The 15,957-nt window shown below is 38.5% G+C and overlaps 1 protein-coding gene across 2 annotated transcripts in view; it reads left to right on the forward strand.

Moving 5' to 3' along the window:
• The window catches only part of LOC150084356 (myotubularin-related protein 9), a 141,911-nt gene that overhangs the window by 30,249 nt on the left and 95,705 nt on the right, over window positions 1–15,957 (forward strand). For both annotated transcript variants that reach the window (XM_090375187.1, XM_090375188.1), the window contains exon 3: window positions 12,565–12,727. In XM_090375187.1, coding sequence (XP_090231313.1) covers window positions 12,565–12,727 — 163 coding nt within the window. The remainder of the gene's footprint in view (window positions 1–12,564; window positions 12,728–15,957) is intronic.

Consider the following 15,957-nt stretch of genomic DNA (forward strand, 5'->3'; position numbering starts at 1 on the left):
GCAGCATCAGCCAAAAAAAAAAAAAAAAAAAAACACTTCCACTGCACCTCTCTGTTCGTTCCAAATACTTGTCCAGCTGAGCCTTAAATTTATTTAGGCTATCAACTTCCACAACAAGGGATGGAAGTCTGTTCCACCAACCAACTACTCGCTGGCTAAAGGCAAATTTCCGCACATCTATCCTACATCTGTCTTTCCTCAATTTGAATTTATGCCCTCTCGGTGATTATTCTGAGCAAGAGTAAGAAGCTCCCATTAGCATTGAGTATGCTCAAACCATTCAAGGCTTTATACACCTCTATCAGATCACCTCGCCGGTGCCTAGTCTCCAAACACTGTAATTTGCAAAACTTGAGCCTTTCTTCGTAAGAGCAACCCTTTGTTCCATTCACTAATCTTGTTGCCCTTCTCTGTACTCATTCCAGCAGCTCTACATCCTTCTTGAAATGAGGCCTCCAGACCTGTATACAATACTCAAGGTGTGGCCTAACCATTGCCTTATACAAGGGAATAATCACCTCCTTATCCCTGCTAGAAAAATTCCTATATATCATTGACAAGACACCATGAGCTACTCTTGCAGCCCATCTGCACTGCTCAGAGAACTTCATATTTGCCTGCATAATTACCCCCAGGTCCTTTTCATTCTCTGCCACTGTCATTGTAGTACCACAGAGTTGATACGTTGCTCTGGGGTTGCTGTTTCCCATATGTAGTACTTTACATTTGTCAATGTTAAACTTCATTTGCCACCTCTCAGCCCATCTGCTCAACCTTTCCAGATCCTGTTGCAACAGCATAGCGTTAGTAGTGTCCTTAACAACCCTGCCAACCTTTGTATCGTCTGCAAACTTGGACATTAAGCTTGATATACCATCATCAATATTATTTATAAATACAGAAAAGAATAATGGACCCAACGCTGAACCCTGAGGGACTCCACTAATAACATTAGTCCACGGTGAGCAGTGTCCATTGATTACCACTCTCTGTCTTCTCCCCCTCAACCACCCCTTTATCCATAGCAGCAGTTTGCCTCCAATGCCACACTGCTCCAATTTGTGCAGCAGTATTCCATGTGCAACAGTATCAAAAGCCTTTCTAAGATCCAAGTATATAATATCAAAGTTATTCCCTGCATCCAGTTCTTTTGTGACTACATCATAGCATCTAATCAAATTGGCCAGGCAAGACTTTCCCTTAACAAAACCATGCTGTGTCCAAGCTATAACTGAAGTCTTGTCTAGATGATCCTGCAGTGCTTTTTTAATCAGTGCCTCTATTAATTTTCCTGGAACAGAAGTTAAACTCACAGGTCTATAATTACTTGTGTCAGCCTTTGATCCTCCTTTGTGAATTGGGGTCACATTTGCACATCTCCAGTCTATGGGTACCTCCCCTGAGTCCAAAGAAGCTCTCATAATTATGGCTAAGGATTTGCTTACTTCCTTTGCTGCCTCCATTAATATAACTGGATAGATCCCATCCACCCCAGGTGCCTTTCTTGTGTTTATCTTCAACAATTTCTCCTCTACTTTACTCTCAGTTATTACAAGATTATATAGCTTACTGCCAGAGTTGAATACACCTCTGGCATTCCCCTCAATGAATAACTCCTCATGTGTGAATGTCGATGCAAAATATTCATTTAGTTTGTTAGCTATCTGAGCAGGATCATCAACAGTTGAACCATTGATATCAAGTGGACCAATCTGATTCATCCCCTTCCTTCTAGAGGCGCCTCCGTAGCCAGGTGGGAAGGAGCAGCAGTGCGTAGCACACGCTTCTTGATTAGACCGGGGTTCGAGCCAGTCACCACCAAATACGGAGGATGCGGAATGGTCAGGGAATGACCACCGCATATCCCGGAGCAATATGGCCTTAGTTGCTAATGCTCCTAAAAACCAAAAAACAAACAAAACAAACAAACCCTTCCTTCTAGAGTTTACATAAGTAAAGAACTCTTTGCTGTTTTTCTTTGCATCCTGTGCCAAAGATTTCTCGTAAACTGCCTTCGCTTGCCTAACCTCCTTTGGAACTTGGTTACAGATCAACTTATATCTGTTATAGGCTTCTGTGTCACATGTTAATTTATATGTATCCCATGCATTTTTCTTCTCTGCCATATGTCTCATTAGTTCATCTGACATCCCTTTAGGCCTAAACCTCGAACAGTATTTCTTTGTTGGTATGTAAAGCCTAATAGCTTCCAAGATATGTTCTTTGAATGCTTTCCATTTTGAATTTGCTGTTGGTAACATCATCAGTTGGTCCCACTGTATAGAATTTAAATACTGTCTCAGACCATCGTAGTCGCCTTTACGAAAGCAAAAACCCTTCCCTTTACCCCTGATGGTAGTTACTTCTTTGTGTAAATCTCACTTCAGCACACTGTGATCACTGCCACTTAGTGGTTTCTTTATCTGCAGATTCTTAATGCATGAAGAATCACTACTGATAATCAAATCAAGAGTATTACTCCCTCTAGTTGCCTCCCGAACATGCTGATGTAGAAAACAATCATCCAATAAAACCACAAAAGCCTTGCTAGTGTGTGAGTGACGAACCCACAAATTCCAGTCAATATCTGGGAAATTAAAATCCCCCATTATAAGGCTCTCTGATGTACTGGCCCACTCTATTTCCCTGTACAGTTTCTTATTATACTCATCAGAGTGATTAGACCTATAGCACACTCCTACTCTCAATTTTGATCTCCCAATTCTTATGTCACACCAAACTGACTCGACACTGCACTGTCCAGTGAAGTTGACTGGCTTCACTTCCTTGGATTTTGTGTGTTTCTTAACTAATAGCATAACCCCTCCTCCCTTCCTATCCTGTCTATCCTTTCTGTACACATTGTACTCCCCAAATTCCAGTTCTGCATTCCTTATATCTGTGTGACACCACGTCTCTGATATCCCAACAACATCCACCTTTGATGCTTTGAGCAATACCTCAAATTCATCAAATTTATTTACCAAACTCCTAACATTGGTGTACACGCAAGTATACATGCACCTGTTCCTATTCTTAGCTACCCTAACACAACCCATGTGTTTACTTGTACCGCAATGACTCCCAGCAGTCTCTGAAATATCCTGCATCTTGTTTTCCAGGCTTCTGCTCATTCCAATAGAAGCAGTGCAAGAATCACTTTCACCTCTGACAGTGGCTACTGTTAATCTTTTAGTCCTTGTATCCCCCCCAAGCTAGCAGTTTTCTGACCCACCTAACACTGCCTCGATAGCATCAGCAAATATTCTTGCACTCTTTGTATTTAAGTGTATCCCATCCCTGTAGAAGCAGTCTCTCCTGTTAAGAAGTACAGTCCAGGCTGAAAAAAATTCTACCCCTTGAGCCTTGCACAATCTTTCCAAGGCCGAATTGATCGACAAGGCTCTCATCATATACTCCCTCCTATCGTGTCTGGGCAGAATTGCAGACACTTTCAAATTCAACCCTAATTTACGGCTTTTTTTCAACAGTGACCTGTACTTGTTAAGTAATTCTGCTGGTCTCCTACTCTTATTATCATTAGTGCCAACGTGTACAAATATATCACATTTTGTGCCCATAAAAGACAAAGATGACAAAGGGGAGCCACAGTTGACTGGCACATGCCCAAAGTTGGAGTAAGGCGTGTGCAACAGGTTCAGCTACACTGGGCCTTGTTCAGTCATTATCCTTATGTAGTGGAAATAAGAGCCCTCACTGAGTTATATACAAAGGGTACTAGGAAAGTTTTGTAGTACAGCTTTGTTTATTTAATTTTTTCAAAGTAATTTCCTCTACATTCAATACACCTCTCCATCCTCCGAAACCAATCTTTAAACCAGTTCTGCCAAGTTTCACTAGGGAATAAAGCACACTCGTTGTCCCAAGCCCGTAGAAGGTCCTCATCACTGGAAAACCGCCTCTCTTTTAGCTTCATTTTCACATGCGGGAACAGTGCAAAGTCGCAGGGAGCAAGGTCTGGACTGTAGGGAGGGTGCTCGAGAAGTTTCAGTCCTGTCGTGGTCAAATATTCGGTGCAGGCTTTGGCGCGGTGAGCTGGAGCAGTATCGTGATAGAGGTACCAGGTGTCCATTCTTGACTTTGGCCGCAGGTTCTTCATAGATCCAATGACTTTAGGCAGGCATTGTTCAGTATACCACTTAGCTGTGACTGTCTTCTGTGTGTCCAAAACGACACGTTCCACAATTCCACTCAATTTGAAAAATACAGCTATCGTTTTCTTCTTTACAGATAGGGATTTTCTGACAATTACGGGTGTGTCGTCATCATCAAAGACCCAAACTTTGTTTTGAGCCTTGGTCGGCAGATCGTAATAGTACAGGCAAGTCTCGTCACCTGTCACGATGTTGTTCACATACCGATATTGTCCCTTATCAAACTTTTTTAACATCTCCCGGCACCAAGTCACACATCGTGTTATCTGCTCTTCAGTCAGTTGATGCAGCACCCAGAGAGAACAAAGTTTCTTCACGTGCAAATGATCTTGCAGAATCGAACGAATTGCTGGTGCATTTAGGCCCAAAGTATCCTCTATCTGTTGGTAGGTCACTCGCCTGTTTTCGTCAAGCATTTTCCTCACAGCAGTAACATTTTCCTCCGTAACTGACGTTCGTGGCCTTCCCGGCCTCTCAGAATCCTCCAGAGTGAAATTTCCCGTTTGGAATTCTCTATACCACCTGAATATCGTTGTACGATGTGGACAATCATCATCTAGTGCAAGAGTCATTTCTTCTAAGCACTGGTCTGGTTAAACCACGCACGAAATTATACCGCAAAACTGTCCTTATCTCATTTCGTGACCACGATGCCATCGCAAGCACTTTACACTCTCACTACTAATGAATAACAGATGTTTGTTGTTTGTTATTTGGTTTTCAGGAGCATTAGCAACTAAGGCCATATTGCTCCGGGAATATGCGGTGGTCATTCACTGACCTTTCCGCATCCTCCGTATTTGGTGGTGACGGGCTCGAACCCCGGTCTAATCAAGAAGCGTGTGCTACGCACTGCTGCTCCTTCCCACCTGGTTACGGAGACGCCCTGAATAACAGAGCCCATCGACTTGGCGCGGCGGCTACTATGCACGTATGAACATGTCTCAACATGCAGCAACAAGCAGCTTCCTGTGATTCATTGTTGCGTCATATTGCAAAACTTTCCAAGTACCCTTTGTACAAACAAAGTTGCTTAAAATTATATTTTATTATAGTACAGTCTTTGATTTTTTTTTTTCTTTCCTGATCAAATACAAATGGATAAAAGCTGTACAGTCAGTCCTCGTATAACACGTGTTTACACTACACAAATTCGATTATATACGATTTATAGCACTGCAGGATCATCTTGACAAGAATTCAGTTATAGCTCAGACACAGCATGGTTTTGTTAAGGGAAGGTCTTGCCTGACAAATTTGATTGGATACTATGATGTAGTCACAAAAGAATTGGATGCAGGGAATAACTTTGATATTATATATTTGGATCCTAGAAAGGCTTTTGATACTGTTGCACATGGAAGACTGCTGCACAAATTGGAGCAGTGTGGCATTGGTGGCAAATTATTGCTATGGATAAAGGAATGGTTGAGTGGCAGAAGACAGAGAGTGGTAATTAATGGACACTGCTCATTGTGGACTAATGTTATTACTGGAGTCCCTCAGGGTTCAGCGTTGGGTCCATTATTCTTTTCTGTATTTATAAATAATATTGATGATGGTATATCAAGCTTAATGTCCAAGTTTGCAGACGATACAAAGGTTGGCAGGGTTGTCAAGGACACTACTGACACTATGCTTCTGCAACAGGATCTGGAAAGGTTGAGCAGATGGGCTGAGAGGTGGCAAATGAAGTTTAACATTGACAAATATAAAGTACTACATATGGGAAACAGCAACCCCAGAGCAACGTATCAACTCTGTGGTACTACACTGACAGTGGTAGAGAATGAAAAGGACCTGGGGTAATTGTGCAGCCAGATATGAAGTTCTCTGAGCAGTGCAGACGGGCTGCAAGAGTAGCTCATGGTGTCTTATCAATGATATACAGGAATTTTTCTAGCAGGGATAGGGAGGTGATTATTCCCTTGTACAAGGCAATGGTCAGGCCGCACCTTGAGTACTGTATACAGGTCTGGAGGCCTCATTTCAAGAAGGATGTAGAGCTGCTGGAACGAGTACAGAGAAGGGCAACAAGATTAGTGAAAGAACAAAGGGTTGCTCTTATGAAGAAAGGCTTAAGTTTTGCAAATTACAGTGTCTGGAGACTAGGCACCGGCGAGGTGATCTGATTGAGGTGTACAAAGCCTTGAATGGTTTGAGCATGCTCAATGCTGATGGGAGATTCTTCCTCTTGCTCAGAATAATCACCTGAGAGGGCATAAATTCAAATTGCAGAAAGACAGATGTAGGATAGATGTGTGGAAATTTGTCTTTAGCCAGCGGGTAGTTGGTTGATGTAACAGACTTCCATCCCTTGTTGTGGAAGTTGATAGCCTAAATAAATTTAAGGCTCAGCTGGACAGGTATTTCGAACGAATGGAGGGGTGAAGTGGAAGGGTTTTTTTTTTTTTTTTTTTGGCTGATGCTGCATAAGCTTGCTTTCTTGCATCATATGCCTCTACTAATGCTAATGCTATAAATAGGGTAACGATATCTTATATAACACGAACTGAATTCGCTTATGCAGAATTCGCCTTTGTGTTTACAAGAAATGGCAGTCGAATGCGGAATCTCCCCAACCGAACGCAACACGATAGGAATGAAGAAAAGATTTTGAAAATGTATTTATGTTTTTTATATCAGTGAAGGGAAACACATTTCACCATAATAACATAAAAACCAACACAATTCCAGCTATCGGTATACAGTAATCGCATATGCAGTTTTTATTGTTTTATGGTATCAACTCCTAGAAATGTGAGGTGTTAATAGTGTATCTCTGCCTTTACGGTGTTGTTTATTCAGTTGCTACACATGCGCAGCTTTGTTTATGTGTATCAAGCGTGCCTCCTCGTTTTGTAATTGTGCTTTATTCCCTAAAAATGAGTAAAATGCTTAAAAGGTGTGAAAAGGAAGCGTCCTGATGAAGAGAGAAAAAGAAAAGCAATATCGATAAACAGAGGCGGACTGGGTCAAAAATTCTTACCCGGAAAAATTTATAGTGGCCTCATACTATGGTTTATGGCGAAAATCACACTGGCCTCCGGGGTTTCCCCGGTAAGGCTTATGGCCAGTCTGCCTCTGTTGATAGAGAAAAAATATGAAATTGTGAAACGCTTTGAGCAAAATGAAAGACCATCTGATATTGCCCGTGCTACAGACCTAAATGAGGCAACACCGAGAATTACGAAGAATGCAGAGAAAATAAAAACAACTTTCATAGCAGGAACAACTCAGTGTAATTAAAATCCATTAGATTAAGGCAAAAGAATCGGAAGAGATGGAACGGCTGTCATCTGTTTGGATAGAAAATCAAACAAAAAACAAGTTTGCTTACGATAGAAGCAAAAGCATTAGCAATATTTTATTACGTAATAGTCGTAATAAAATACGTAAGTATTTTATTACAATTATTTATTGTGTTTGGTAATGTTTTGGTTACAAATGTGTGTTCAATCTTGATGGCGGGCACCTAATCCTGTTTTTCCCATAGGGCCTGTTGTTTATATTGCACGATTTTGCATTGCATGAGGGGTTCTAGGAACACAACTATCGTGCTATACGAGGACTGACTGTATTGGTATTGTTTACAATATCGATATAGCACTATATCAACTTATGGTTCACATAAGGTCACTCATGGTCCATTTGTTTAAGATACTTTCATCACTAATTAACAGTGACTCACAGATTTGCTGACTGGGGGCAGCAGTGGACAGTCCTTTGCTCTTCAGAAAATCCTCACTTGTCATAAATCAATTACAATGACATAAAATAGATTTCTATATCATAAAATACTATTATACATGACTGTTTAATGTTTTCAAACTACTTGGAGCATGCATAGTTAATTTTATGCTCTGAAGTGAAATCTTTGGCCTGCCAACAAGTAAAGATTAAAACAGCTGATTTTTCCCCCCTTTTTTTAATGTGGTGCAGTGAATGAGTTGAAAGAACAGAGTTTTAAGTATGGAGGGAAAAAAATATAAAGAGATAAAAGTAGGTTACTGTTTTCTGTGAGTTTTGCTTGGTTACCTCAGTGATCCACACAATTTTGGATAACAGAAATACATTGAACTCACTGGGAGGAAACAGTAAAAATGAAGGAAGAGCACAGATTTTTTGATTGCATAATCACTGTGAGCTACAGCATTTTTTTATTAATTTAAATTTTATAACAAAGTTTACATTTGTTGCACATACTTCTGAAAATTACAGTAATGTTTGCATTGTTTATATTGTGAAAATACTTCATAAGTTTTGAATATATGAGTTTAACAAACTTTGGCACAACCCTTCATAAGATGGGGACATGGTATATATTTTATTTCCGCTAATAACAGAGTTTCACTACATCAGTTTTTGCACTTACATAGTTTATAAATTAGGAAACCAAATGGCAAGCTCCTGTAGCATGTTCTACATTTAAAAAAATTTTGAAGGAGCCAAAGTTTGGAAATCTATGTGGTAGCCATTTTCTAGATGTACAGTTGTCAAATTTAATTTTGAAAAATCTAATGTCAAATGCTGTTTTCAAAACTGTGTTTAAAATAAAATTACAGTGTGTATACCAGAACTGTAGGACAACAAAAATAGTATATCTGAAGTGATTTATTAAAAACCTTTATACAGATTCAATTCAGGAACTTAGGTTCATCTGTCCATAGAAATTTTTCATTTTCATTGAAACTGTTAAACCTTTATGTGAGAATAATAAAGATTACAGAGTGCATTTCTACCTAAACAGCAAGAATAGTTAAAAGTAATGGATTTAGTAATGGATTTAGAGGGGAATGACTGTTGAGTGTTGTACTGCAATGTATTTATTTACTTATAGTAAATATGAAATGTAAACAGCTTCATGATATAATCAGTTTTATATTTTCAGAGTTGACCTTCTGGTAAAAATTCTTTGTGTACAACTCCTTGCCAATCAAAAAAAAATCACCAATATCATTTTGGTTCAAGACTTTTGAAACTGGAGTTTCTTCAACCTCTGTGAATTTTCTCCAACCCATGCAGCTGATTGTCTTTTTGTTTCTTGTTCATATGCAAAGCATCAGGAGTCATCACCAGCTATGATATTTTTAAAAAAGTCTGGATTGCTGTCTGCCATCTTAATCAAATCTCGACATGCAGCAACTCGTTCCTCCTTCTGTCCCACTGTCAATGTATGTGGTATGAAGTGCAAGCACACTTTCCCTTTTTTTAAAATCTTCGACAACATTCGAACACAGTATCCTTGCTGATGTGCAGCTGGTCTGCTATCATTCGGATGGACAGGTGACGATCTCCTATTAACAGCTGCCAAACTTTTTCAGTGGTCAAGTTTGTGTGAGACTGATGTTGGTGACCACTCTGTGCATCGTTGTGAACATATTCCCACCCTTCATGGAACCACCCATACTGGCGAAAAATGTTGTATAAGCTGCACTCATCGTTGCAACTGTTTCATTTGCACTTTTTCCTTTTTCCAGATTTAAAACAAAATTTTATTGCCAATCTTGGCTCAGTCCTTGAATCCATGTTGATGTGATTTCATTGCACCAACTTAAACACGACTTTCCAGTAAGACACCTTTGTGAAAACTGATGAAACTTGGCACGGAGCCAGCTCAGACTTGATAGTGAATAGTTTCAATAGCGGCCAATGTATGGCACTAGTAGTATCATCTAAAAACAATCAGTCCTAAAACTTTTCAAACACACCTTGTATTTTTAAGTCTTCAGTATAGTGTATAAACAGAATTGTTCAAAATATATTTTTGGAAAAATTAAATTTTTAAATGGTGAGAAAAAAAAAAACTTTCTAGATTAAAACAAGCCAAACTCTTTATTTTCAGTAAGCAATACTCCTTAATTTGGAGCTTGTTGCATAGAGTCTTTGAGACTAGATAATATTTCAGCAATTCATTCTGTTCATCTACTCTGTCCACACAGCTAAAACTCCTAATGGTTGTTTCCGAAAATGTTTTCTTTGATTTCTCCACTGAAAATTTCATAAACTCTGTTACTTATTGCATAATTAGGAAAAATTCAGGAATTAAGTTAACCTAATTATATGCACGTGTTAAATGACATCTTTCATGTGCAATTATTGATAGTGAGCTGGCTTTACTCACTTGCTTTCCTCCAGTTGGTAATGCTTTCTGTCTTCATTACATTGAAGTATCATCTGGAATCAAGCTGTTGACACCTGTTTCACATTTCATGCAGTGAGTTCTGTTATTGACAGGCTAGCATCCAATTGCACATGTTTGTTGAATGTGTGTCTTTCGATTTGCATTTTGCTTGCTGACACGTCTAAAGGGAGTTTTAATTTCAGAAATTAATTAAAAATATGTTTTATTATAAAAAATGTATTTTTCACAGTTTTGTCTAGAAAAGATTGAAAATTAAAGTGGTATCAAAAAAGTGAACAATTTTGAATTTATTTTTTTTGTTGATTTTTCAAATGTGCATGCATGGAGTCAAAGTGACTGCTTATGCATATAGGAAGAACAGTTCTCTTTGTGGCTACTGACAGGTTAAAACAATTGCAAAAAAAAAAAAAATTCCATTCATACACATAAAGTTATTTACATAGTTCAGAGGAAGGGGAGGAATATAAAGCAAAGCTCAACATTTAGATCCAGAGCTCTCTGAGATCAAAGGGATAGCTCACATTCTGTGTGAGCATTTGTAAACAATTTCCAGTAGTAAATTTTTGTGTCAATAATGCCTGACTAAACAGTATGATGTTTGAACAGTGGCAGAGACTAATTATGATGAATCTCATCATGAGAAAGCCACAATCTGGACTGATATCATGATAACTGAGGGAGGATAGGGCAAGTTGGGATGTTGCCATCAAATGAAAGGTGTCACATTGGGAATTACTAGGTCCCGATTAGAAATGGCTGTCATAATGTGGTGATGGATGCACATAGTGTGGCCAAAAGTATGCACTGTGCCTTCACAGGATTGGTTAATTCTTTTATAATTAATGTTTTTTGATTATGCTGCCATTATACTGCAGAGAGCACTTTTCTAGTAGGTGAATAAAAACTTGAAGCTATCCTCTGTCTCCTGTAAGTGGTTTTAGATTTGTATCATTTACCCTATTTACACAGTGGTTTTAGATTTGTATCATTTACCCTATTTACCCTGTTTTAGTTTTGTAAAGGAGATTTGTGACAACTTGTATTTGTGAATGCAGAAAATCCCCATAGGATGCTGCTCAAAATTATCTATACAGTTCGTTAGTAGTTGTTTCTTTTGGGTTTTTTTTTTTTTTTTTTTGGAAGAAATGTATTATAGCCCTACTCCCACTCATTTTTTTTCATGTACATGCCATAAACTGAATCCTGTATACAGACTTGTTACAGTACTTTTTTTTTTTTAATTCTGGAAACAGCAGATCTCAGTTTGAAAATTTTATTGCTTTGCTAAGTAATGTGCAATGGTGCATACTGCAACAGACAGCCTAAATAAGTTTGTCAACATTCTTTATTGGCAGTGGTCAGTGTATTAACATGTTGTGCCATCTGCTTTGTTTGTAAACCTTGGCCATCATAAGTCAATTAGCATTAACTGTAATGACCCTGACTTTTGCTTGTCTTCCTTGCAAATGCCTGTTGATCAATGAAAGCACATATGTGTGTCAATTGTCCTTGAAGGCACCCTCTAGGGAGGTTGAAAATGCAAAAAGTTGCCTTAATTAAAGTGTTCGCATTGATATATTTGAGAGTGTATGTTTTGGATGGGTCATCCAGTGTGTAATTTCTTATACTTCTACCCAGGGCCAAAGTTTGAGTTTCCAACAAGAGATGTCCCTTTTAGAGAGGTGTTCATTAAGGTAGGTTTCACTGTATATCATAAATCTGTAAATGATTCTCAACATTTCCATCAGAAATTATGGTATATTATAATAGCAATATTATTATAACAATATAATAATATTGTTATTATTATAATATATGGTTATAATAATACATACATAAAACATAAGAAAGCAATACAAAAAAATCAAATATTACAAAAAATGGATATTTTTAAATGTCAAAATGAAAGCACTGTAATTTGTGAGAGTAGTTTTAAACTTGGGAAAAGCATAATACTTAGGGCTGCCGTGCAGGGCTGTGAGCCATGGTGTGAAGGAATGGATTACACATGGCCTGTGAGTTGGACACCTCTAGTCTATACTTTAGACTTTCTTATTCCTTGAATGTTTTTCATTTTTGCTTTATGCAAAACTTTATTATAAAATATTGTTATCATTTACATGAGAACAAAGGAAACAGAAGCAGTTTAATTATGAAACATATATTTCATTTATTGTATTACATATAATAGTTTGTAAATTCAAAATAAGTTTGATAATTTTTTTTGGAACTTATTTTAATTAGCTGCTCCTGCATCACATGGTTGATTTTGTTGACAGAAAGCTTGGTGTCGCATCAGGAACTGTGATTCTTAAGTGTAAAGACTTCAGAATACTTCGGCTTGAGATTCCTGGTGCCGAAGAAGCTAATAATGTAGCCTATTCAATTGAGTGTCTTTCCAACTTGAGTATGTATAAGGATCATTCATTAACTTTCATTTTAGTTCATTGTAATTTACTCTTCTATAAACTCAAGTAAATTTATGGCAAAAGCCTCAAGCTATGAGAACTATAAACATTATACAAGTAGGGCATAGCCTCATTTTATACTTAACAGTGAGCAAACTAATTTTGTTATTTAGTACATCAATCTCATATTGTGGAGGCGCTTCACTACAAGTTACCATGGTATTCCACTACTTAAATAAAGAGCACTGCTCCAGTGGAGAAGTATATTACTGTTTGTTTATAAAGTGTATGTATTATTTATGCCTGTATTTTGACCCTCATTGGTGGATAAGTAGGCATTGTGAAGGCTTTAACGACCCACTGAAGAGATATGTCTAAAATATGTGTGATGGTGCAATAGATAAAATAAACTTAGTAAATTTAGAACAAAAACATATCGTTAGAAACACACTACAAGTAGGGTATAGCCCAATTCTGTGCATAGCAATAAGCAAACTAGGTTTGCTACTTAGAACATCAATTTCATTGTGGTGACATTTCACCTCAGATATTTATATTGGCTACTTATCCACTGATGAGACTCCAAAAAAAAAGAGTCAAACCTGGAATAAATAGCAATATACTCTTCCATTGGAATAATGATTTTTATTAAGAGAAGTGCAATACTGAAGCAACTCATGATGAAGTGTTCCAATATGAGATTGGTGCACTATGTAGCAACACAGTTGGCAGGGTGGTTAATGACAGTAATCAAGGTAAGCTACTGCAACAAGATCTAGAAAAATTAGGATGATGAGCTGAGAAATGGCAGTTGAAGTTTAACGTTAACAAATGCAAGATACTGCATATAGGTAGCAGATTAAAATACCAACTGTGTGATACTGCACTCAGGGTAGAGGAAAATGAAAGACTTGGGGTTGATTGTGCAGTCAGATATGAAGTTCTCTGAGTAGTACAGATAGGCTGCCAAGCTAGTTCGGCGCCTCCGTAGCCAGGTGGGAAGGAGCAGCAGTGCTAACACATGCTTCTTGATTAGACCGGGGTTCGAACCCGTCACCACCAAATACGGAGGATGCGGAAAGGTCAGGAAATGACCACCGCACATTCCCGGAGCAATATGGCCTTAGTTGCTAATGCTCCTAAAAACCAAATAATAACGATAATAACCAAGCTAGCTCATAGGGTTTTGTCAATGATGTACAGGAACTTTACTTGCAGGGATAAGGAGGTGATTATCCCTTTGTACAAGGCCATGGTTAGGCTGCATCTTGAATACTGTATACAGGTCTGGAGGCCACATTTTAAGAAAGATATAGATCTACTGGAATGTATGCAGAGAAGGGCAATGAGATTGGTGAAGGAAACAGAAGGGTACTTTTACCAAGAAAGGCTTCAGTTCTGCAAATTGCAGTTTCTGGGGACTAGGCACATGCAATGAGAACTGATTGAGGTGTTTAAGGCCTAGAATAGATTAAGTAAACTCAGTGTTGCTATCATTCTTCCTCTTGCTGAGACCACACATGGGAGGGCATAAATTTAAATTGAGGAAAGATGGTTGCAGGATAGATGTGCGAAGTTTGCTCTCAGCCAGCAGGTGGTTGATTGTTAGAAGAAACTTCCATCTGTTATAAATAAATAAATATATATTCATTTATTGCAACTACAGCAAGCCCATCACAGCAGTGTCGCTAGTGTCGTTGTTCGTAAGGTTGACTTTTTAGTGTGCTGCACTTTATTTAGCATTAGCATTAGCATTAGTAGAGGCATATGATGCAAGAAAGCAAGCTTATTCAGCATCAGCCAAAAAAAAAAAAAAAAACACACACCACTCCCATTTCACCCCTCCGTTCGTTCAAAATACCTGTCCAGTTGAGCTTTAAATTTGTTTAGGCTATCAACTTCAACAACAAGTGATGGAAGTCGGTTCCACCAACCAACCACCCGCTGGCCAAAGGCAAATTTCCGCACATCTATCCGACATCCGTCTTTCCTCAATTTGAATTTATGCCCTCTGAGGTGATTATTCTGAGCAAGATGAAGAATCCCATTGGCATTGAGCATGCTCAAACCATTCAAAGCCTTATACACCTCTATCAGATCACCTCGCCGGTGCCTAGTCTCCAGACTCTGTAATTTGCAAAACTTAAGCCTTTCTTCGTAAGAGCAACCCTTTGTTCCATTCACTAATCTTGTTGCCCTTCTCTGTACCCGTTCCAGCAGCTCTACATCCTTCTTGAAATGAGGCCTCCAGACCTGTATACAGTACTCAAGATGTGGCCTAACCATTGCCTTATACAAGGGAATAATCACCTCCTTATCCCTGCTAGAAAAATTCCTGTATATCATTGACAAGACACCATGAGCTACTCTTATAATAATATTTGATTTGATATCCTAATGATTTGATTTGATATCCTAATGTATTCATTTTGCTTTATTTAATTCAGTTGTTGTTGAGAAATTGTCAGTAAGTTATTCCCTAAATGGCTATGAATTTTAATAGATTATGTAAACTGTTAATATTAGTTTATTGCCAATCGTAATATTGTTAGGCCTAACTGAGGATCGCTGACTACCTCGTTTAACGAGATTCTTGGTGCTCTCATTAATAAGTGATTTTAGTGCCGATTAAACATGGATTTACTGTTCGCCAAAGATCTGGACTTGAAGAACTAACGATACTGAACCAACAGGTGATTTTATGTGAAATTCTGTGTGGATTGTAAGAATTTATGCGAGTTTTAATTCATTCTTATGTATGACAGCGTTGTGCCTGTATGTAGCCCGCATTCGCAGAGCCAATACGGCCGCCTTCACGATCGTCAATGTGGCTGCCAGACACATTGTTCATTTCACGCTCGTGGATTTCAGTTTAAGCTGTTTTTCTCATCAAAAGTATATACAGTTATTCTTTAACTCCAGTAGACTCTCAAGGTGAGAAAATTTTCTGTGCTTGTTGGGAGTTTGGCTGGTTAGAAGCGTCACTATTTGTATTCTTTGTGTCAGACTGCATGGTCGCCATGTGGCTGACATTTGGCTCACTCTTCACTTGGGAGGTGCAATGGTGCTTCTAATCTTGGACAACATTTGTGTCCCAACACTTTCCACTAAACTTTGTGCAAGTTTTACCCAAAAATAATGACGTTTGGGTGCTCCCCCCCTCTGCCATAGACTTTCCATGGTAAAGGCTGAACTTTTCGCTGGTAGATTCTACTGTCTTTTTAATGCC

This window comes from Mastigoproctus giganteus, chromosome 6 (assembly GCF_048544385.1).
Source record: "Mastigoproctus giganteus isolate SK-2022 chromosome 6, ASM4854438v1, whole genome shotgun sequence".
NCBI lineage: Eukaryota > Metazoa > Arthropoda > Arachnida > Uropygi > Thelyphonidae > Mastigoproctus > Mastigoproctus giganteus.